The following is a 23,203-nucleotide window of genomic DNA, read 5'->3' on the forward strand; positions in this document are numbered from 1 at the left end:
TCACTGAGCACATTCGGGGTTGCACTGTAGCATTGCCACAAATTTCTATTTTTTTCATTGAATTGTATATTGCATGATTATAACGCATGAAGATAACTCGTATTGTTTTTCAGACATTTGAATATCATTTTTTCTTCGTTTTGCTTCTAGTTATTTGTCCCAGATGAAGGGCTACTCAGCCGGAAATGCATTGGACTGATTAAGTGATTATTCAGAATGAATGTAACAAACTACAGAATGAACTTTAAATGAAAACACGAATTGATGATTTACAATAAATGCTCATGAACTTTCTTTCTTAATAATTGATTTGGAGTATTCTAACCACATAAGAGGGGAGCGCCAGGGGATGCTTCCAACATCCGTTGGAAACACAGTTCTTGTTGTTATTAATTGACGTCCCTGACAAGAGACGTCACCCAGGCAGCAACCTCAGACATTGACAAGATTTATCAACCATCTAATATAAACTTCAAACAAATTTTGAGCTGTGCAACTCTCCACTTTTTCTGATTTAAGGTAGAAATGCACACATGCAGAGGTATTGGATATGGAAGAGGTTAGTCATGCTTTAAAGACACAGCTGTTTTAGAATAGCAACATTTGACCCAAAAATGCATGGAATGAAAAAAATCCTCTGAAGAACACAGCTTTTCTACCAGGTGAACAGCGTTGTCCGTGTCTTTGTTGCCCCCCCCCATGTGACTCCCGCTGTCCATGTGCTGGTCCCCGGTGTCACACGGGGCACCTCTAGATCCCCTTTCGGCCGCTTTGATGTTCTCGTCTCAGTGAGCCGCGATTTTAGGGCTGCGCCAACCCGCCCACCTCTCCCTCTCCCCTCTTTCTTACGCCCCTCGAAGGATTACAAATTATTTGGCTTTTAATGTGTTGCGATCACGAAGCACCTTTCTGCCACCGGTAAATATATTGCAGATGCAGCAAAAAAGGCTGTGCGTTCTACATGGGTGTCCTTTATGAGCACGGAGACCACCTTACGGAATGACCCACACTTGCATTTTACAACGTGGTCGTTATGCAGAGCCTTACTCGTTTGTCAAAGCAGCTTTAATAATGTTTTAAGATGTGTAGAAGTGACCAATCCCGATTCACCGGTCATTGTAAAACGTCATCAGAGGCACAAAAAAATGTTCTAAAAACATAACAGCTTATTACATGGTGAGTAAAATTAAAACTCGTGATACACTTGTTTAGTTAGCTTAAAGTGCATTCCTCGGCGAATTCCATGCATTGCGTTTCTGCTGGCTGTGCTAGTAAACTCTGCAAAGATTGGCCTGCTGTACACGGTTTGTGAAAACTCGAATGTTTCTTCTAGGAGACCGGATGTTTGCTTTGGCTGGAAGGAGCCTGTTTGTTTTAATATGTTGTACTTTTTTCTTTCTTTTATAAAACAATTTTTTCAAGAAAACCGATCATGACAACATCGCGCATATTGCGTTTTAATGCCTTACATCAGCATTCCGTTGGCATATTACTTCCTTTACTGTTCAGTGTCCAGCATGCACTGTGCTGGCTACAGTTTGCAGTACATGTGAGCGGGTGCGCGTGCAACACTCGCGTGCTTCCCCCCGTGATCACTTTCCCTTCTGGCATTCCCCCCTCCCTTTTCGCCCAGTCCTTCTTGTCACCTCGGCATGCACTCACCCCTTCTTTCTCCCCTTTCGGCACTTTGATGTCCTTTTTAAGCACACACATACTCACACATGCAGGCTCTCTGCTCTCTTTCTCTCTCCCCCTCTCTCACACACATGCACCCACACATGCACACTCTCTCTCTCTCTCTCACACACACACACACATGCACATTCTCTCACTCACACACACACACACATGCACAAACACATTCACTCTCTCTCTTTCTCTCACACACACCCACGCACAGACACATGCGCGCTCTTGCTCTCACACGCATGCACGCACACATCCACGCTCTCTCTCCCTCTCTCACACACCCACGCTCTTTCTCTCTCTCTCCCCCTCTCTCTCGCGCACACACACAGGCACTCATGCATTCTCTCTCTTTCTTTGGTGTGTAGTGCCAACGCACCATTGATTCCTGCTACGCACGGTAAGTCCTTCATTTGTGCTTTTATTATGATACAAGGACCCCTTGCTCCCTGTCAGGCCTCCAGCACTGGTGGCGTGGTGGGGGTAGTGCGTGGTGTGCAGTGCAGAAGCACCCTTGACTCCTGCTGTTTACAGTAAGACCTTCACTAGTGCTTTTAGCTTGACTGTAGTATGATACAAGGACCCCTTTGCTCCCTTTCAGGCCTCAAGCACTGGTAGCGTGGTGTTGGCAGTGTGCAGTGCCAAAGCACTTTTGTCTTCTGTTATGCACGGTAAGGCATTTATTGATGCTCACTGCTTTCAATAGGGCCATGGCTTGACAGCAGGCAGGCCTTTGCTCCCTGTCAAGTCTCCAGCAGTGGTGGTGCATCATCCATTCCAGCTGCTCAGGGCTGGTGCCTGTTAATGATTCTCCTGCAGCTGCGGAGTCAGCAGTGGTTGTGAAAGGCTAGGGTGGTGTGTGTGCATTCCCTCACACCTTTTCTTGCTCTACTCCACGCTCCACGCTTGTCCCTCAATGTGTATATTACAGAGGTACGAAAAACACAGCATTTGAAATACCTAAAACACAAAAATATTGCATGACAACTGGTGCCGCGGAGCGCCTTCCCTCTCATTGATTGGATATACCCGCTCTCACTACAACTCTCTCTCTCTCTTTCACGCACACAAGCTCTCTCTCTCTCTCTCACACACACGCATGCACGCACACATGCATGTGTGTGTGTGTGGCTCTGGGTGTGTGTGTGTGTGGCTCTGGGTGTGTGTGTGGCTCTGGGTGTGTGTGTGTGGCTCTGGGTGTGTGAGTGTGGTAGTAATTAATGTCTGCTGAGCTCGTCTGTAGGGTACAATAGGTCTCACATTTGCGAGAGAATGGCAATGTAAATGACAATGCCATTTATTTATCTGTTTTCAAAACCAACACATAAATACAAAATTTGTCATTTACAATGACAATAGCTCTAACTTTTCCAAAGGCGAAACCATTGCATTGTAAATGCTTGTTATTTTTTATTTAAAGGAAAGGGATAATGTTATATCCTCAGTATTGTAGTTTCATGTAAACCAGCCTAGGTCCTCCTAGCTTCTCTGCCAGAGTGTGAGTTGGTTATGGAATGTTGGTGTGACTGTGATGAATGGAATGCCTGGGTGGGTGCCTGAGTGGATGAGTAGTGACAGTTAGAGATGGGCTGAGCAGCAGGGAGGCTGCTCCTGGTGGGGCTGGCTGGACTAAGAAAGATGTTAACTGGACATGGAACCAATAAAGAAGACTTGGAAATACTACACAGCTATCTGTGTCTCTAAGTACAGGGCACAACAGAGATGTAGTCCAGATCTCTTCCGTCCTCTGATTAAACATGCAGTGGCATGAAGAACACTCCTGGGCGTGGACTGGATGGAATCTTGAACACCTCAGAGCTGGATATCCCCACCAGGGCCAGGGCTTTAACAGTGGCTCTGAGTCCTGTTTTGGGACAGTGTGGTTTAACTTTGAATGTAGTAAGAGTTGATACAACTTTTTTTGATGTTGTTCATTATAAAACAGGCTAAAGTCAATGGTAAAGGCAAGTGTTTTGTACATAGGATTAGATGGAGCAAGTCCTTCCAAGTTCAAATTGGGGAGTAACTCCAGGATTTAGTTTTTTTGATGTAATCGGGGAGGGGAATGCATGCCATCATGGTTGATTCACTTCCAGGTGGGTGCCCAGCCTTCATGCTTGTGATATAGAGAGGCATTTTAAATTGCTGTCAATGTCTATGGCTGTGCGAACCGCCTGGGTTTTACTATAGGAAATGTTCTCTATTGATAACTCCAAAACTGCTGTACTACGGTCCACCAAGGTTTTATGGTAAAATGGTCATTCGCACCATCAGTGCCTTAATCTGTCAGTTTGTTTTAGCAATTTTGGAGAAATGTGAAAATTTTGAATGAGCAAGCCTCATTTGGATGCACGTGTGCTAGACATTCACTGTCAATGTTCACAAACATTGGAAGATGTACCAAAAATATGGAACAACGAAGCAACACAGTGGGAGAACCTATGCAGCACAAAGTATAGATGAGCAGACTTTGGATCACCCAATTATTCATATCGCTCCCTAGCCCGTTTTAATGGCTGGGGATCAAACAATAAGAGCCATTTTCTTTTGTACTCACCTCCCATCGCCAGGACTGGCGGTGGAATGTAACACACCAATGGCCTGAGAAGACCAGGGTGTAAATAGATAAGCACTCGCCGGCCTTGTGAAGTGGTAGGTAAGGACAAGTTGGCTTTTCTCCATTTCCTAAGAAACCCAGAAATCTACCCGCCTTACCCAAGGGTAGAGGTGTTTCAATTTTCCTGACCTCTTAGCCTTACCTAGAAGCCTGGAAAGTTTTCTCATAACCCTGCCTTTCCGAACAGAAAGAGGTAAATACAGCAAGCAACTCAAGCAGCCCAAAGCGTGCCATGCGGCAATCCTGACTTTCAACCCCCTTTGTCCCCAAAAACGAAGAAATTGAGGTATTAGTTGAGGGCTGTAAGTACCCACCTCGAGTAATAACCACTATCCTTGTCAGGGTGGACCACTAAAGCCACTAAATAAACGTGAGCTCAACTCCCTGGTAGCCTGGCACATAACACACAGGCTTACCTTAGAGGTAATGTGTAAAGTATTTATGCAGAATTAAAACAGTAATAACATAGAAATGCAAAACAATAGAAATCCCAAAACACATTTAGAACAATAGAATAACATTTAATAAACAGAATGACATAAAAATGACAAAAATCTGATAAGGGGAACCAGAGATACGAAATTGTAAAGTTTATAAGTAGAACTAGCGCCAAGAAGCACAAAGTGGCAATGTTAATCAATGGTTGCGGTAGTCCAGAATCGAGTGGCAAATTTGCTGCTGACTTCAATGAAGCGTGGGTTGGATACAACAACCAGGTTTGTCCTGGTCAAAGATTTTACCTTTTGACTCTAGTCCTTTAGGTTCCAATCCACCAGAGGAGTACACTTCTAATGCTTCCCAGGATCTCAGGGGAGACACTTAGACACTCACAGGGTGGCAGGCAGTGTGCGATCTAGGTCCAGTTGCCACTGATCAGTTGTGCAGTTACAGAAAAAGGCATCATAGCTAATTGTATCTCTGTAGCTTGAACAGGAGGTCAGCCATATGACCTTTGGTATCCACTTCTTTGTCCTGAGTACAAGAGGGAGATTAGGACCAGTACTTTAGGGTTCTTCTCAGGTCTCAGACAGCAGTTTCAATTGCCTTTTTATGTTCCATAAGTCCAGGAGGGTTCTTAGGTGGGTGACTAGAGATTGCACATTTATGTCTGGCACAAGCCCAATGAGGTAACGTTCCCAGACCCAACCCTACCCACTGTTTGCATTTTAAAGATGGTTTAAGTCATCAGCCATACTAAACGTGGACTCTGAGGGCTGGGGTTTGAGTGAGGAGTAAACAATGGTAATCCTACTGTCCCTCTACATCTAACAATGATATCTTGTTTTCGGCAGTCCCTGTACCCACAACAACCTCAGAGACAGAAGTGAAACAAAGCTGAGATTTCAGCAATCAGACAGTAGGTACACACAAATTGTTTTGACCCTCTGTTACCCTCCGTTAAAGTGTGCCCAAATGTCATATCAAAAATCCTAGCAGACCTGTCAAGCAGGTCTTGACAGCCCAGTAGGATCTGACACTGTGATGTCAACAAGAACCCTCCTGTCTGGCTGGGGCACGATAGAACGATAGAATGGTGTAGATCTGGGTATATGCGACATCTGCTTGTTACGTGTATTTTTACAGCCCACTATCACCCGCAAGGGTCTTCTGGCACTGAGCAGGGGTGTGTGCCTAGCCAAGCCTATGGTAGGTAGGTTAATTGAAAAGTCAGGTCTTCAGCTTCTTGTGGAATTCAAGAAGAGAGGAGGAGGCTCTGATGTGGAATGGGAGGCCGTTCCATGCTTTAGGAGCGATGTAAGCAAATGCCCATTCTCCTGGCCTGGCTCTGTGTATCAGTGGTATGTGTGTTAGTAGCAGTCCTGAAGAGCAGTAGCATCTACTTTATTGGTGGAAGGAAATGTGAGTGTTCAGGTAGGTGGAGCATGAGTTGTGTAGTGCCTTGAATGTCTGTCTGAGCAGTTTGAATTGTGCACATTTGTATATCGGGAGCCAGTGGGGATCCCTGAGGTGTGGTGTGATGTGAGTTCTGTATGGGAGGTTGAGGATGTCTGGCCACTGAGTTCTGGATGGTTTGCATTCTTCTAGTGAGTTGCCTGATGATGATCCTGACATAAAGGGTGCTCTCATAGTCCAACTTGCTGGTGACTATGTTGTGAGTGACAGTTTTTCTGGTGTTGCTTGGGAGCCAATTGAAGATCTTCCTTGGCATCTTCAGGGTGTGGAAGCAGGATGCAGTAACAGCTTTGACTTGTACTGTCCTGCCCAGTCTGCTGTTGATACTTATTTTGAGGTTCCTGGCATGGGTTCTCGGTGTGGGTTCGAATTCTGCTGGCCACCAGTTGGAGTTCAATGGAAAGTTGTTCTTGCCAAAGATCACTACTTCTGTCTTGTAGGTGTTGAGCTTGAGATAGTTGGCTTTCATCCAGTTAGCGATTTCGGTCATGCACTCAGTGAACTTGTTTCTTGTGTTTGGGGTTTTGTCCGAGAGTTATAGGATGACTTGCATGTCATTGGCGTGGGAAAGGATGTTTATGTTGTGTGGACAGATCATGTGCCCAGTGAGATCGTGTGTGCGTTGAAGAGGGTGGAACTGAGCGCTGCAACTTGTAGCACTCTGTAGATGAGTTTGCGGGCCTCTGAGGAGTAAGGTGCCAGACTGACAGCTTGGATTCTATCTATAAAGGAGACCATCCAGAAGGGAGTGGGTTTATGGATGCCAATCTCATGCAGGCACCAGAGGCGGATGAGGTGTGAAACTGTGTCAAAAGCTACAGAGGGGTCCAGGAGAATGAGGGCAGCCATGTCTCCTCTGTCAAGGATCATGTGGATAATGCAGGTGTTGGTAATAAGTGCTGCTTCTGTTGAGCCTGAATGCAGACTGCATAACGTCAAGGAGCTGGTGGTTGGTGAAGTGGTTGAGGAGGCATCAGTTGATTAGTTTCTCTAAGATCTTTGCTGAGTGTTGTTGGAGGGAGATGGGTCTGTAGTAAAAATGTGTAGTTGAGTCAGCAGATGTACTTTTGAGCAAGGGCATGATGGTGCCATGTTTCAAATTGCCCAGAAATGTGGCTGAGTTGGTGGAGACATTGAGGATGTGTGTTAGTGGTTTCCTGATTGGTAAGAGTCCTTTGGTAAAGGCCTGTTGTGTGAGATGGAGCTCCTAAGAGGTTGGTCTACATGGTAGCCACAATTTCAATGGTGGTGACAGCAGGTCATGAGGTCAGTATTAGTTCTTTGTCCATGATGGGAAGATGAGCTGAAATAGTGACAGGGTTTTGTTGAGGGTCGAAGTTGCTGTACAGGAAGGTGAGTTTATTGCAAAAGAATTCTAAGAGCTTATTGCAAAGTTCTTGTGAGGTGGTGATGTTGCTAGATTTGGCATGAGGCACAGTGAAATCTTTGATGATGGTGAATATTTCCTTGCTGCTGTTAGTGCTGGGGTTGATGTAATCTACAAGAGTTGAACTTGTGACAGGTTAGGCCTCTTTGAAGATAATGAAGTACTTTGGCCCAGCCCACAGGACATAGGGTCAATGGCACAACAACATCTCCCCACACCAAAGGCCTTTGTCATCCTGGGTGCAAGTTTAAGAATCATTCATGCCCATTGAAATGTTAATTACTAGCTGGTAGAAGGGGAAGAACAAAATACAGATTAGCTTCCAGGGACTTCAGCCAGGACATCTTTTCAACATATTTATCACAAATCCAACTTCATCCGTGAATTGACCTTGGAATGAATATTTCAAAAAGTCCCAAAATTACATTTGTAACTGTTTCCTATGTGGAAATAACAATTATCAAACATAAAATAGTATGGTAGTGCATCCCTATGGTACAGCCAACACTGCAGTGTTTATTTTCTCTGTAAGGACATGTTTAACATTAAACTGTTACATGTCCGTCTTTTAAATACTATGCACCCTGCCTTAATGGTCAGTAGGGCTCACTTAGGGGTGACTTATAAATATTTAAGAGGTGGTTTTAAGGTTGTCAAAGGGGGTTATTTTGACAGGTAGAATGTGTAGTTTAAAACCCACATAGCCAGGCTACAGGTGGCAGTCCTAGATTTATGTTTATATTTGCACCGCAGTGGATAGCACAATGGGTGTTGCAGTACACTTGTGGCATTTAACATACAGGCCCTAGAAACACCTTGATACAATACATTAGGAACGTATAGGTAAATTAAATAAACCAATCACGTGTATACCAGTTTCATTATGTTGGAGGAAAGAGCACAAGCACTTTACCCCTAGAGGTAAAGTGCATAGAGTTCTATAGCCAGCAACAATAGGTTTTAACAAAGAGGCAAAAATAATCTGGTGTAATCCTGCAGAAAGGGCCCACATCCAAAAGTAAAATGTACAAGTATGGAGGTATTCACACACACCTTCTTGCCTTGATCAAAGTGTGGTTCACATTTGCTCTCCTCCACTCTACTTGGCAAAGTGCGCTGGAGGATTAACTAAAAAAACGGAACTTGGCAGCTCAATGCTGTCTTGGTGCCTTTAACTCCCACCCATCCCAGGTGAGGGGTATTTTGCACATGTCACCTTACACAAGATTGGAGAGAATGCACACCCTTCCCCCAGCTTGAACAATGATGGGAGTATGCTGATTGCATGCAAACCCCCACATTGTTGAAATATGGAAGTGGTGGATTTCCAGTGTCTGCACCCCTAATTAACTCGCTTCTACCACCTTGGGAAAGGAGGGGCAGAGACCAGCCCTGTTGATTGTGCACTAGAGGCATGGAGAACCTTGTTCACATCATATGCCTATGTGAGAAGTTAAAAGACCAACGGAAAATGTTACTGAAGCCACTCTTCAATCGGTATGGTTTCAGGTCTTGTAGGCAGGCAGTAATGCTGTGCTTCGATCCATCTTTTGTACAGCTAAACTGCTGCCTCATAAAAAAAATTGCATTTACTGCGACGAAGCTGAAAAGCCTATCAGAAAAAGTTACATCTTTGGGAACTGTCTGCGCCACCTTGTAATACTAGCCTCTCACAACGGAATCGGAAAGTTATAAACATCAGATACAGGTTGCCGACTTCCTGCAAGGGATCATTTTGCTAGTTTAAAAAAAAAATCCTATTGAGCTGCCTTAATAGACTCACTGCCGTTTGCGCTAGGGACATATGCACTTTTGACATTATCTTAATAAGTTTCATGCATACATAAATGTGTTATTTTAATCTTTTCATAGTTTTATTGTATTAACGTAATGTGACTGATTTTATTGTTAAAATGTATATATGCAATGGTTTTAATTAACTGTGCATAATAATAAAAAACTAAACTAAACCAGTGTCTGCACCCCTACCTTGCCCATGTGCAGAGTGTAAAATAATAAATAACACACCCTGCTCTACCAAAGGGCAATGGGGTAGGGTTCAACTGCAGGCTCGCGCTAGGGCAGCTAGCAGATGCCTCGGGTGCATTGTAATCAAAAGGTCGTGTTTGTAATTTTAAGTTTTACATGTCCTGGTAATGAAAAACTCTTCACTACTGTGAGCCCTACCTGTCCAATAGGATAACATTTGGTTGCCTTATTACATTTAATCAGTGCTAACCTTTGATTGGGAGTAGATACAAGTTTCATGTTTGGTATGTCTGGAATTGTAATGAAAAATACGCTTTAATGACAAAGTCAGATATTAAATTATAATTTTGAAACTGCCACTTTTAGAACGTTGGAATGTTCTGCCCTTTGCAATTTGGTGCCTGCAACCTGTCTTGGATCACGACTACAGGTAGCTGGCAGTTAGAATTTGTGAATTCCACCCAGACAGTCACAAAATAGAGTAATTAGATTAGGTGTGCCATTTGCTGGCAGGATGGGGTGGAGCTGGGCACTGCCCCACTTGCAAATGAGTGGGCTGTACTCTGCCTTCACGCAAAGGCCTTGTCACCACTGCATTGTTCCGGTAGCCAGCTTGGAGTTAAGGGCAGTGGAGTCAGGAAATTGTAAGCACTTCAAAGAGAAACCTCTACTTCAAAGAAGGCACCAGGTATAAAAATAGGGCATCATACTCACTCTTCAGTTCACTTTCTGGACTTGCGGAGGACTCTCAGGGGCCTGCTCTGCTGTTGAGTCATACTTTTCCACCTGAAACTAAGACTACCAGAGTGACTACATGGGCTAGTTTACTGGCATCATGTTCAGAGCCATAGGCACATAACAGTCTCCCACCATCTTGAACCTGCACCTGGACCCAACCTGAATGAGTCTTAATCCCCCCAACCCCCAAAAAAAGTGGAGCTCCTCCAGTCCTGGACCCTTAGTGGTGCTGCTAAAGGTGCCCAAATAGCCAAAATCAAAAACTTGGCTTGTAGAAAATGTTTAGCTAAAAAGTTCTCATGAACTGAGGGAAGACCGAGGCCAACCTGCTCGTCGATCCACCTGAGGTGCATATCTGGATGGCCTGACTTTGCTGTAGCTCCCACTGTGTTTTTCCACAGCAGCAACTTCTGTTCAGCGGTCTTTCGCCAAAGGGGTATCCGCCCTGCTGAAACTCTCATCAGTTAGAGCCTCCTGGAGATTTTCAACTTCCAATGTATGAAAGTAGCTAAGTCCGAATGTAGAAATCTTCACTGCAACTTTGTCCACCAGTTCCCCGACGAAGACGCTCGCTCCTTGGACACCATATGCAGCATTGCCCAGTTGAACCATACCTTCTAAGAAAAGCGCTGACGGGGCTCAATCTACTTCTTGTAGCTGACAAAAGCTCTTCCACGGTCGGCCATATTATTCTACTTTGATCCAGTCTCGTATGAGTAAATGTTGGCAGTTGGTGCTTGGATCTTTTAGGCGCTACTATTGAATTTCGTTGCGCGCACTGCATCACATTTGGTGATGCAGTGTACACAACGAATTTCGTTTTATTTATTTATATGTTTACTTACCTGTTAAAGTCCGTAATCCATACATTACTACCCCCCTCCCTGACCCTCCCCCTCCCCACGTCACCGCCCTGCAGTTACACCTACTACCGGCCGCGGCTGACTTTGCATGCTCAGTCGGCTGCTGTCTGAGCTTTCCGTTCACCTTGGAGGAATTTGTCTGATGAGAATGATTTGGTTGCTCAGTTTCTTCACAGTTTTTTATTATCCCATCCTGTTGTGAGACCTTCTTTTCCTCTTTGGGACCTCCCTTTAGTGTTGCATGCTTTGGTGGCTTCTCCCTTTGAGCCTTTAACAGACGTGGATATGAAATTTGTGACTTTCAAGGTTGTCTTATAAGGGGCCATTACTTTGGCAAGGCATCTTGGTGAACTGGGGGCCTTAATGGCTCGGGAGCCTTTTTTATCTTTTTCTGACGATGGGAGTGGTCCTGCGGTTGGATTCTTCCCTTGTTCCGAAGGTTCCTTCTCAGTTCCACCACTCCCAGGAGCTGGTGCTGCCTGCTTTGGGCTCAGGGCAGGTGGCGGTGGATGATCTTCCTTGGGATTAGCTTGCGTTCGCAGGGCCTTGCGGATCTATTTGGACCGCACCGGTCCTTTTCGGAAGTCAGACTCCCTTTTTGTGTCTTTTGGTGTTCCTTCACATGGGTACTGGGCTTCTTCTTCGTCCATTGGTCGCTGGTTTAAGCAGGTTATCATGTTGGCCTACTCCGTTTCTGGCTCTCCTCCACCGGCTGGGGTTCAGGGGCGTTCTACTAGGGGATTGGCGGCCTCTTGGGCTGAGGTTCAGATGTGTCCCCGGCTGAGATCTCTCGGCCTGCAACTTGGGCTTCTTCTAATACCTTTGTGAGGCATATTGCATTCAGAATGTTCTGGGTGATGATGCTAATTTTGTTTTGGGGGTTCTTCAGGCAATATGCTTCTGATTTCCTCCTTTCTGTGCTGTTTTCAGTAAATCACTGGGTTTGCTGCTGGTTCTGTGTCCTGGTGGTTTGTTGTGTGATGATGGCCGGTTGCTTCTTGAGTATTCTCACTTGTTATTAATGAAGGGGATGAGGACAGGAGGGACCTGGGGATAATGTCCTATTACTTACTCCTGGTCCCGTTGTTCTCATCCCCTTCATTACTACCCTCCCTCCCTCCCAGGCTTACCGGCCCTCATCTGGGGGGGCTTGGTGGTTCAGGAGGAATGCTGGGATAGGGTATGTTTACGTACTCCCAGTGGGAGGGGGAGGGATAGTACCAGCATTCCTTCATTCTTTTTTTCTGTCAGTGAGATAGGATTATCTCACTTGTTATTAATGAAGGAGAGGACAACGGGACCAGGAGTAATGAAGATTACCGGTAAGTAGTAGGACATTTACACCTTCAAATGTGATGGAAGGTGGGGTGAGTAAAGGTTGAGGGAGAGCAGATGGTGCAGGACATATTAGTAAAGTAGTACCTTACAGGTGAAGTTCATGTTCTGAGGTTTTGTGGTGCAGCCCTCGTTAACCCTGTCAATTTCAATTCCTTTCAAAGTTTAGTTTTTTTCTGGATCTATAGAACCTGTATAGATACCAATTGGCGCCCTACCCATAGGCGGCAGAGGGTTCTCCGCGCCTGTGTCTCCATCCGGTGCTAGTTTCTCCAAGCAAGGTGCCAATATTTTGTTTCAAATTTCAGATGGTGCTGAAAGTGGATGTACCATTTTCTTGTGAGGTAAATTTAACATTGTTTTCCTTATAACTTTAAAATTGGATGGATGTTAGAGATCTTTTCTCCCACCAACTCAAAAGGAGAACAAAATCCATGATTTGTATGTGACTCCGACATGCCCATTTCTGCCCATCAAGAGATAGCCCCATAGTAGAGTATTATGGGAATTTTGTGAATGGAAATGTTTGCAACGTTTTAGTTTGCACATCCGTAATCCATAAATGTATTACAATCGGACAAAGGTTAAATATCCAGTTATCATGATAGTCGAGCAAACTTAAATGTTGCCAGGCCTGGAACCGCGAGTAATTTATGGGTTCTGGAATAACTAGATCCATTACAGCAAGTGATACCCTGATTTCGGGAGCATTTCTATACAAATTTCATGTCCACTCTGGGGGGTGGGATTTGTGAATGGAAACACCTGTGGAGTTATCAGTGCAGGTCAGCACTAGGACATTTCGTATTCTTCCAGATACTACTCTGCACTACTTGTAAAAAGGTCCACAATGTAATATTATGTCATTACAATGATTTAAATCGATGTGTGCGGTTTATGGTTCAATATATTTGTTGAAACCCAATACACATGAAAAAACAGCGCAGCATAAACCATATTTTCAAATTCTCCTGAGTTGCATGGATAGATAGACAGAAGATAGATAGATAGATAGATAGATAGATAGATAGATAGATAGATAGATAGATAGATAGATAGATAGATAGATAGATAGATAGATAGATAGATAGATAGATAGATAGATAGATAGATAGATAGATAGATAGATAGATAGATAGATAGATAGATAGATAGATTACACATGTTTAAGAAAAAGACCATTGTGGGACTCAAATGCATGTATATTTCACGAAATCCATGAAAGTTTCATTTGTGGTAAAAAACTGAGGGAAGATTTAATGTGGTCCTAAAAGTCAGTATATAGGCGAGAAACTATGCTTCGTAATTCGTGGTCTTGAAACTAGTACCCTTATGGCGTCTGTCTATGGCGAGTCACAACCAGAAGAAGGTGCTATCCTTCCATAGACCCCAGGATCGTCGAGTGCCCACCTCGGTGCTCTGCGTTTCCTTCTGGACAGTTAAAATGGCACCGATGTTAAGTGATCAGCTGACCTTCAAACCATTGTCCAGCAAAATCTTTCTTGCTTCAATTTTAAATGAATATCTACTAAGCAAGAAAGCTGGCCATGTTTTCTACGTTTACATTAATTAAAAAATAAGAAGAGAAATGTTGAGGCAAACATGGAAACGCCTTCAGCCTTTTAAAAACATTGCGTTCAAGAATGTAGACATCTAAACAGCACCGGTAAAATAAGTAATCAGTTATAAACCATCCGTGCTTTGAGTTAATGTCATTTTGATCCATTGGGTTCAATTCTACGTGTGTTAAGTATAGATTCAATCACATCCCATTCCCAAAACGTTATATTAGCTTCAGGCGTGCCATCCGAACTAGCCAGAAGACACAACCGAAGCACGTTAGTGTACAAGTACAACGAAAAGTGTAACAGGGAAAAGAGACGCGTATGATGAATTGTTTTGAAGCTGAGGGTGTAGAACGTAAGAGATCTATGATCTGACCTCAAGACCCCTGCTCCATCCGTACAAAGGGTCCAGTAAATCCAATTATCCCGGGTGTCCTGGCGTCCTTCTGCCTCCTAGAGGCTGGAGTCCAGCAACGTTAGTGTAACCATCATAAATCGGATACCTGAGCTCTAGTCCTCCCGGCTCGGAACTTAATCGCGCCTCCGCGTAGCTCCTGTACTTCAAATGATTAGGATACATATGTAACTCATCTACTGGATATGGTTATGCTGAGTTGAATCCTAAATGTTCGCTCTCTCCATCGCATTCTGATTTGTCTATTGTCAAATCAAGGTGTGTACAGGAAACCATGTTCGAAATACACTGCTACAACAAGAACGTTCTCTGTAACTGACCTATGTCTCATTGGAGCTGGGTTCGGAAGCATCAAATACTTAACTCTGATAGGTGACTGAATACACGTGTTAGTATCATTTGACAGTGCTACCCTCTCAGAAGCCCCTTACGAAGTGTGCTGAACAAAAGCTAAACCGGCCCTTCCGGTAAACGTAACTGCATTATCCGCTGTAAAAGATTAAGACTTTTAGAAAATGTTTATATTTATTATCATAAATGGTTCATGTTTGAGAGGAGCTAATCACATAATTCATCAAATGTTTAGCAAATATTTGACAAGTAGTAAAGTATTCTCTAATAGTTTACCGAATATGTGATTAAAGACAGCGTTCGAGGTGTTCGCCAAATAGAACTTCTTCCAGTGTTCAAGCAAGCATATAGTTTGGAGCATACCTTTTTCAAGTATTCACTAAATATTTTCGCAAGTGTTCGTCGAAGCTGTATCTCCAACCCAAAAAGAGTTTTTTTAAATAACTATGATATTATTTTATTTATTTATGTAGCGTTTTTTATTAATAGCAATGAAAGCATGTTTTTTATGCATAGGTTTGTACTTTAAAAAACGAAAATAACAAACTAACAACAAGTAGATATTTGCTTCAAGTTTGTAAACCGTAAATTGGCCAACCATTTGCCGAATACTTGATTATTCCGTAAATGATTGCCCACTATTCGAATACTTTGCACAGCTATTCGAATTTGAAGTTTGACACTGGTCCTCCGGTGACGGCTTTTCTGTGTGCTTTCGCGCCCCCTGCAGTAGGAGTGAAGTATTTCTCACATACCCGTTCTGATCTCTGCTTCTCTCCCCACAGGTGGCTCGTACCTGCTGGAGCAGGAAGAGAACAAGCGGACGCGGACGGCCTACACGCGGGCGCAGCTCCTGGAGCTGGAGAAGGAGTTCCTCTTCAACAAGTACATCTCGCGGCCGCGGAGGGTGGAGCTGGCGGTCATGCTCAACCTCACGGAGCGCCACATCAAGATCTGGTTCCAGAACCGCCGCATGAAGTGGAAGAAGGAGGAGGACAAGAAGCGGGGCCGCGGCGCCGACCCTGAGCAGGACTCATTGGTCTCCTCGGGGGACCTGCTGGGCAAGGAGGAGCTGCACGGAGCGGGGGAGGGCCCCGGGGACCTGCTGCTCTCCTCCAGCCTGGCTCCCCGCTCTCCATCAGGGGGCCCGAGCAGGCTGCCGGAGAAACGGTGAGCTCCTGGGAGCGGCCTATGCAAGGACATACCATGCCCAGACCGCTGGGCATAGAGGACTGCAATAAACGAACCCTTGGGGGCGACGATCCCCGCACCTCTCCAGGACACTTTTAAGGGGCTATTGCGCCCAGCGCCTTTATTTTATGTTGTCAGTTACAAAATCGTGCAGAGAACTCGCGTTTCCCGCGCCAGTTTTGCGTAGATATATTGTAATAGCGAGTCTTGCTTTTATTCTGGTTCCTGGAGTTTTGTTAAATTGTCACAGTGCAAATGCCGGACTACAAGTAACAGAATGCACAGTAAATACTGGCCAGATTGAGCAACTCTCACCAGGCAGCGTGCAACCTGAAGTACCTAAACCTGCTCGTATTACTGTAGGATGTATATGTTTATGTGTTCATGTGTGCTTCTGTGACTGCCCTGCTCTCATCCCAAGGCTGACCTTTCCAAAAGTGTTCCCTCAGTGAACTATTTTATAGTGGTCAGACGTTCAACCACCTAATACAAGCTCAACCAAGTTTTTTTGACACATCAGACAGAATTGTTCTCCAGGCTGTTTGTGAATGACTGCGTGTTCCTCGTGTACATATTTGCCTCGCGCCCAGTATTGTACATGTCCAGTTCATCTACATGATTGGGGGTATTTACTTGTTAGTTAGCAACAACGATAATTTAATTATGAAACTAGCAACGTGCATTTATTATGGAGGGAACACAGACAGAATAAAACGCGCACGGAAAACAGACCCAACGTGGACAGGCATCCTAAGAAATAATACGATTTTATAGAAGACAGACCTGTGTAATGGTTTCTTACTCTTCCCCCCCACACCCAGCTCCACCATATTGTCGCAGTGTCACATGGCTTTGTAGCGTTGTGCCAGTGACTAGCGAAACGTGGCTTGCGCGCGCGCACACAGCAGTGCATGTTTTTACACACGCACACTCAGACAGGCGCCCATGCGCCTTCGATTAGTCTCGCTCAAACACACAGAAGCAGATAAATACAGCCGTGGCCGGTCGGTAGTGGGAGTGCCGGCCGGGCGGTGACGTGGGGTGGGGAAATAGTGACACGCGGTGCCGACTTTAGGGCAGTGCAGGGCTGGCCAGTAGCGGTCGGTAGTAGGTGTTTCTGTAGGGCGGTGACGTGGGCAGGGGAGGGTCAGGGTGGGGGGATAGTAATGTATGGTTTTGGAGTTTTACAGGTAAGTAAACATTTAAATAAATAAAACAAATTTCGTTGCGCTCACTGCATCACAAAATGTGATGCAGTGCACGCAACGAAATTCGTTTTATTTATTTAAATGTTTATTTACATGTAAAACTCCGTAATCCATACATTACTACCCCCTACCCTGCCCCTCCCCCTGCCCACATCACCGCCCTACAGAAACACCTACTACCGACCGCTACTGGGGCTGGCGTTAGACATGTGCAAGCTGTGCACTTGCACAGGGCCGCCAAACCCCAGGGGCCACCACGCCAATATATATCCTTAGATACATATTTGCGTGGCGTCCCCTGGCAGGGATTTGGCGGCCTCAGGGCCCCCTACCTACGCTCCCTGCCCAGGGCCGCCATGAGCCTAGAGCCGCCCCTGGGCAGTGCTACTGGTGCGGCCGCACTGGGCTGACCTGTTGTGGGGGCGCTGACCTGGGGGTGGATTGTGTTTGGCAATAACTTATGGTTGGAGAAATGTGCCCAGTGGTAGTGAGAGAATCTGAGGTGGCGGTCATGGGTGTGGGGCACCAAATATGATTGTTGCACCAGGCGCGACCAGCGCCAAAGCCGGCCCTGGACACTCCAAGCACTGGCACGAGTGTGCACACACTCAAAGACGCATGTTCATAAAGACAGCCCCATTCACACAGATCCATACGAACACGCAGAATCACGCACGCGTAACCGAGAAAGCACACATACAGATAGGCACACAGAGGAACAGACACACGCACAGGTACACACACATGCAGAAGCACGCACATTCGCGCAGAGCCCACGAACGGACAGAAACCCCACGTTCACATGCACGCACACACGCTCATCCATTCACATACTTGTAGTTGTACACACACACATATAGGCTGAAGAAGGAATGTCAGTTGGAGAAATTGAAAACACGTATTTTTCAACCATTAACAACAAATTAATATTCAAGCTGTTTCTTACTGTATACTCGCAGTAAAAGTTTTCCGTTTGTGCTCAAAACCTTACATTTGTTAGGTGCACATTGTTGTTGGTATTTATTTACTATGCACGTAAATGTTCAGATTCAGAGCCGTGTGTCCGTGCACGCAGGCGTCCGTATCCTAACAATCCACAGTGGCACTCGGTGCGCTCACAGAGCACACCCTGTCAGCCAATGACCTTGAAAAAAAAATCTAATTGGACCAACCTATCAGCCAATCAGAGACAACATACACATTACTAACAATTGCTCAAAGCCATGTTTATAAAAATGTCGGCCTTCTCAGCAACTAAAGGAACGTTATGAAACAGCGTGTACCAGTTTCACGCAGGTCACAGTATCTTCTGATATTTGGACCCTGGGTCTGCCTTTATTCTTCAGTCTTTTAAACGGGCTTAGAATTTAAAGCACCAAGAAAAGCCCTCATTTAAAATGTTCTTGGAAACAGATATACCATCCCGACAGCACCGAGGTCAACCTATCCCTGCGGTGCCAGACTGTAAGAGGGTCTTGAATGCGGCAGAATTTAGCATTTTTGAATGTCTGTCCTAATCAAAGTACTGTGGAAATATTTTCTGTAAACTGTGTTAGCTTTTGATGAAGGTGAATCATACTGTTAACAATTCGTTTCACAATCCGTTCAGTTAGCAGCTAAAACACTGCATTAATGATATTGGTATTTAAACACTTCTTGGTGTTAACGCAGTAATTTATTCAAACATGACACAACACCTCCTACGCGTTTCGAACCGTAGTTCCTGTTCACGGTAGTATTCGTAATTAGTCCTATTTCACTTTCCATATTTATATCATTACACACCCCATTAATTATCTGGGGCATGATGGAACTTGTAGTCATAACTGTGTTATCACTATGCATTACATCATGCATTACAGAATGAGGGTTATACACATCAGCGAGGAAAAGTTTAGTTACTGCATAAGGAGCGTGCCTATTTTTGCAGGATCCTTCGCTTCCTTAACGCCCGTGATGCACACGTGCGTGTTAAATCAGCCATCATAGTACCTGATGATTGATTTTATGCGTAACTTAAGACTTAAATGTCTATTGCAATTCAGGGCTGAGTGCCCTACGTCCTCGCTGTTGTCCTGTATCCCACATTGTGCTTTTACATATAGTCATTTGCTGTGAGTTCGTATGTATATATGTATGTACATATATAAAACATAACAGTCGAATGTCATCAAGGTTTTCTAGTGATATCACAACCCAATGGGCCAAAGGCAGAGTGTTTTGTAAATGTCAACAGAAGTCATATACGGCATTATAAGACCATGTTACCCGTTACCTATTTTGTGATTTTATATAACATGCTTTTTGGGGTATTTAACTTGAAAACTCTGTTTCTTTAAATTGCAGCTACCACTTAGGCACCAATTGATCCAAGAATATTTAGGCTCACCATTCATGAGTAAATTGTTGTTAAAACAATGGACAAATGCTGAAAGCCAGATGATTTATGCAATTCTGTGTCTGCCGCATTTACCACGTAATTTTCAATTTGCTGCATTTGTCACATTAGTTGCTGGACAAGTTGCAAACCTTGCACAACAATATTGCTTCTAACAAACATGGGAAATATTAATACTGCTAGAGAATGTGCCACATAATTTGCACTTTTTTCCACATACTTAATAAAACCATGTCACATTATTTGGATCTCTATGTTGCCTTATCCTAGGAACCGAGTCAATGTTAAAGATTTGTGGATGTATTTGGGGTCTGTAATTATGATAATTACATCCGTATTTCACAGGGAACCATGAAGTATTTCCCATATTTTACAGTGCCCTGTGAAATATGGATACAACTGCATTTCTGTAATAAATATATATATATCAAAATCCTCAGCTGGGCAGTGGCAATTCTCTCCCCACCGCTTCAACAGCAAACGCGGACACGGACCAGCAGGTAGGTGCAATTTTCTTTATTTGTTGTTAAATGCCACCATTACAATTCGGCTCCTGCGAGCCTTGTACACATGACAATGCGACATTGACAGACCACAGTTTTTAAAGTGACAGTGCTTAATTTGAACTCAACCACGTGACAGATCTTACAGTATAAATGGGAGACAAACTGCGACGGTGAGTTAAGTATCGTAATGTTATAAATAACAGCCCATCACATATGTGGAAGTATTTTGCCCTGTTCAATATTTGGCCAAATATTGTGCTATTCAAAATAAATATGTGCAAATACAGCATGTGTGCAAACAATGCATATGCTATTCACATTTCAATCATTGTACCTGAAATTCATAATAAATATGTGCAAAAATAGCAAGTGTGCAAACAATCAATGAATTGGGCCCCTATCATGAGCCTATACTCAACTCGGATGTACATTTCTTGGTACATAGTTATCGTGAGATAAATCCCTGTAACAAATGTGCAAATAGCCTTAATGGGAAACATTTCAATCCCATTTGTGCCAAGTGTGCAAATATTAGAATCACAACCCGTTTTAAGCAATGCAAGGGCGGCCTCTATATAAACACTACTGATGGGTACAGTTTATCATTTCATACATCTTTATCCCAATTCCTCTGATGGTACATGTCTCGATTCTAATGCAAAGGATGCATGAATATCATCATACATCTGCCCTATGTGGTATACAACCATATTTAGGTCGTTATTTATGACAACATATTCGAATGTGTGTGGCGTCCTACATTATACAGGATTACCAGGTTGAATCCTCAAAATGTCAATATGATTTAATATTGCATTTGTATTTTTCTTTGCATGACACGCACACACACACATATATATATGGATATATTTGGATATATATATATATATATATATATATATATATATATATATATATATATATATATATATATACATATATATATAAATCCACAATCCTGAGTGCCAGCAACAGCGCACAGACACGAACCAGGCACAGACCACAAACGAGGGTTTCAAGAAGATGAAGTGCTTTATTCCATGGATGGAGACAGCAACATGACGCGTTTCGTCCGGGGAACCCGGACTTGATCACATGACAAAACCAGAGAATCATGTGGTTAAATACTAGTTACATTCACAATAGGCTCCTCCCATGTTGCAAATAACATAGAAAAAATACTAACATTTATCACATATTTGGCTGATAAATTCAAAGTTTTACGTAAAATATAAAGATTATATGTAAACTCAATATATAGACTAAATAAAGGGCAAGTGCCCAATTGTGTATATCGCCAATACAAACTACATAAGTGAAAAAATGGTATAAGGTATAGTAGTTGGGCCATAGTAAAAAACCAGTATCAAAAAGTTGAAACCACATCCTAAAATAGTGCATGAATAAAGTGCAAAAGTACATTTGTTCCAAATAATTGGGAGAGAGCAATCTAATCTTCAGGCATAAAACCTGTAACAAGATGTTTCTTAAAGTGAAGAAAGTGCAAAGTGCAAAAAAGTTCGAAATCCGGCAATTTCATAAGTGTTTGGGGGGAAGGAGTCATAATATTTTACACAACAAGATAAGGTGCAGAGTCACTGTAAAAACAAAGTGACGGAAGTTGATGCAAAAACATGATATAGGATGAGACTTAACAATCATCCCATCTATACACTCTACAGATATTTATAATCCTCAATATATTGTTTTGATAAAAACCACAGAGTTAGGCCCTTCATAGGATTAGCGATTGTCCTCAACATAGGGTAAAAAATAGTTTTGTTGATAAAGAACCATAATTAAATATAAAACCTGTATAAGAACCAATGCCTATGTTAATGAAAAATATCGAGAAGTATTTTTTACAAGAAATTGCTAAGATCCTCCCCCATGTTTAGGCCATTGGGGATCTTACTATTTAGCCTGAGTATGTATTGGCTCTCCAACTGTCTTAGTTTCTTTTCTCTGTCTCCTCCTCTTTTATTAAGAGGCACCGCATCGATAACAAAATACTGTAAGTCATTTAAATTGTTATTGTGGACCAATTTAAAATGGCGAGCCATAGGGTAGTTGGGGTCAGAGTTTACTATTGCACGAAGATGCTGCAGTATGCGGTTGTATACTTGTAGTTTAGTGCTCCCAAAGTATAACAACTCACATGTACATTTTAAAACATACACCGCATAATCCGTCTTACAGGTGTATACATTATTGATTTTGAACACAGCATCAGTTAAGCCCTCAACAAAATCTGTGGTATTCACACCAAACTTGCAGGCCCTACCGGAACTGCACTTCCTGAAACCAGTTTTATTGGTGAACCAATGAGTTTTAACAATGGTTTCAGGACTAGTTTTTACTAGAGCATCCCTCATAGAGGGTGCCCGACGAAAGGTAATACTAGGTCTGTCTTCCAATAAAGGGCCTAAAATGATGTCAGTTTTTAAAATTGGCCAATTGGACTTCATGATTTGTTTAATCCTCTTTTCTTGGTTGTTAAAGGTGGTAATAAGACGAATAATAGGTTTGTCCGTCTTAACAGTAACCTCCTCTGGTGAGTCTACAGTTAAATCCTCAGTATTTATTACTGTCTGTTTAGACATCACCTGTTTAAGAGAGCTAGTAAGGATATTTTTATCATAGCCTCTATGTAGGAATCTTTGAAAAGATCCATTAAGACAGTTGATAAGATCAATTTCATTATTACAAATGCGTCTGATTCTTAAAAACTCCCCATAAGGGATGCTTTTAATAAGATGATGAGGATGGTTACTCTGTGCATGTAAAATAGAGTTTCCAGCAGTGGACTTCCTATGCATTCTAGTCATGATGCTATGGTCTTTGATGTAGACTTCATCGTCTAAGAAATTAACAATAGTGTTGCGAATGTTAATTTCAAGATTTAGAGAGTTGTCATTGATGTTACTGACAAAATTCTCAGCTGACGATTTGCAACCCTGCCAAACTATAAAAACATCATCAATAAAACGCCACATCTTTACAATGCCTGTTTCCTCCTCCTCTAGACAGCTGCGAAGCC

The 23,203-nt window shown here is 43.3% G+C and overlaps 1 protein-coding gene across 1 annotated transcript in view; it reads left to right on the top strand.

Moving 5' to 3' along the window:
* The window catches only part of PDX1 (pancreatic and duodenal homeobox 1), a 51,261-nt gene extending 31,362 nt beyond the window's left edge, over positions 1 to 19,899 (top strand). Inside the window, exons 2-3 of the mRNA XM_078657121.1 lie at positions 15,646 to 17,145; positions 17,465 to 19,899. Of these exons, the coding sequence (XP_078513247.1) occupies positions 15,646 to 16,034 (389 nt within the window). The 3' untranslated portion in view covers positions 16,035 to 17,145; positions 17,465 to 19,899. The remainder of the gene's footprint in view (positions 1 to 15,645; positions 17,146 to 17,464) is intronic.
* The last annotated feature ends 3,304 nt before the right edge of the window (positions 19,900 to 23,203 follow it).

This window comes from Lissotriton helveticus, chromosome 8 (genome assembly GCF_964261635.1).
Source record: "Lissotriton helveticus chromosome 8, aLisHel1.1, whole genome shotgun sequence".
In the NCBI taxonomy this organism is placed as follows: Eukaryota; Metazoa; Chordata; class Amphibia; order Caudata; family Salamandridae; genus Lissotriton; species Lissotriton helveticus.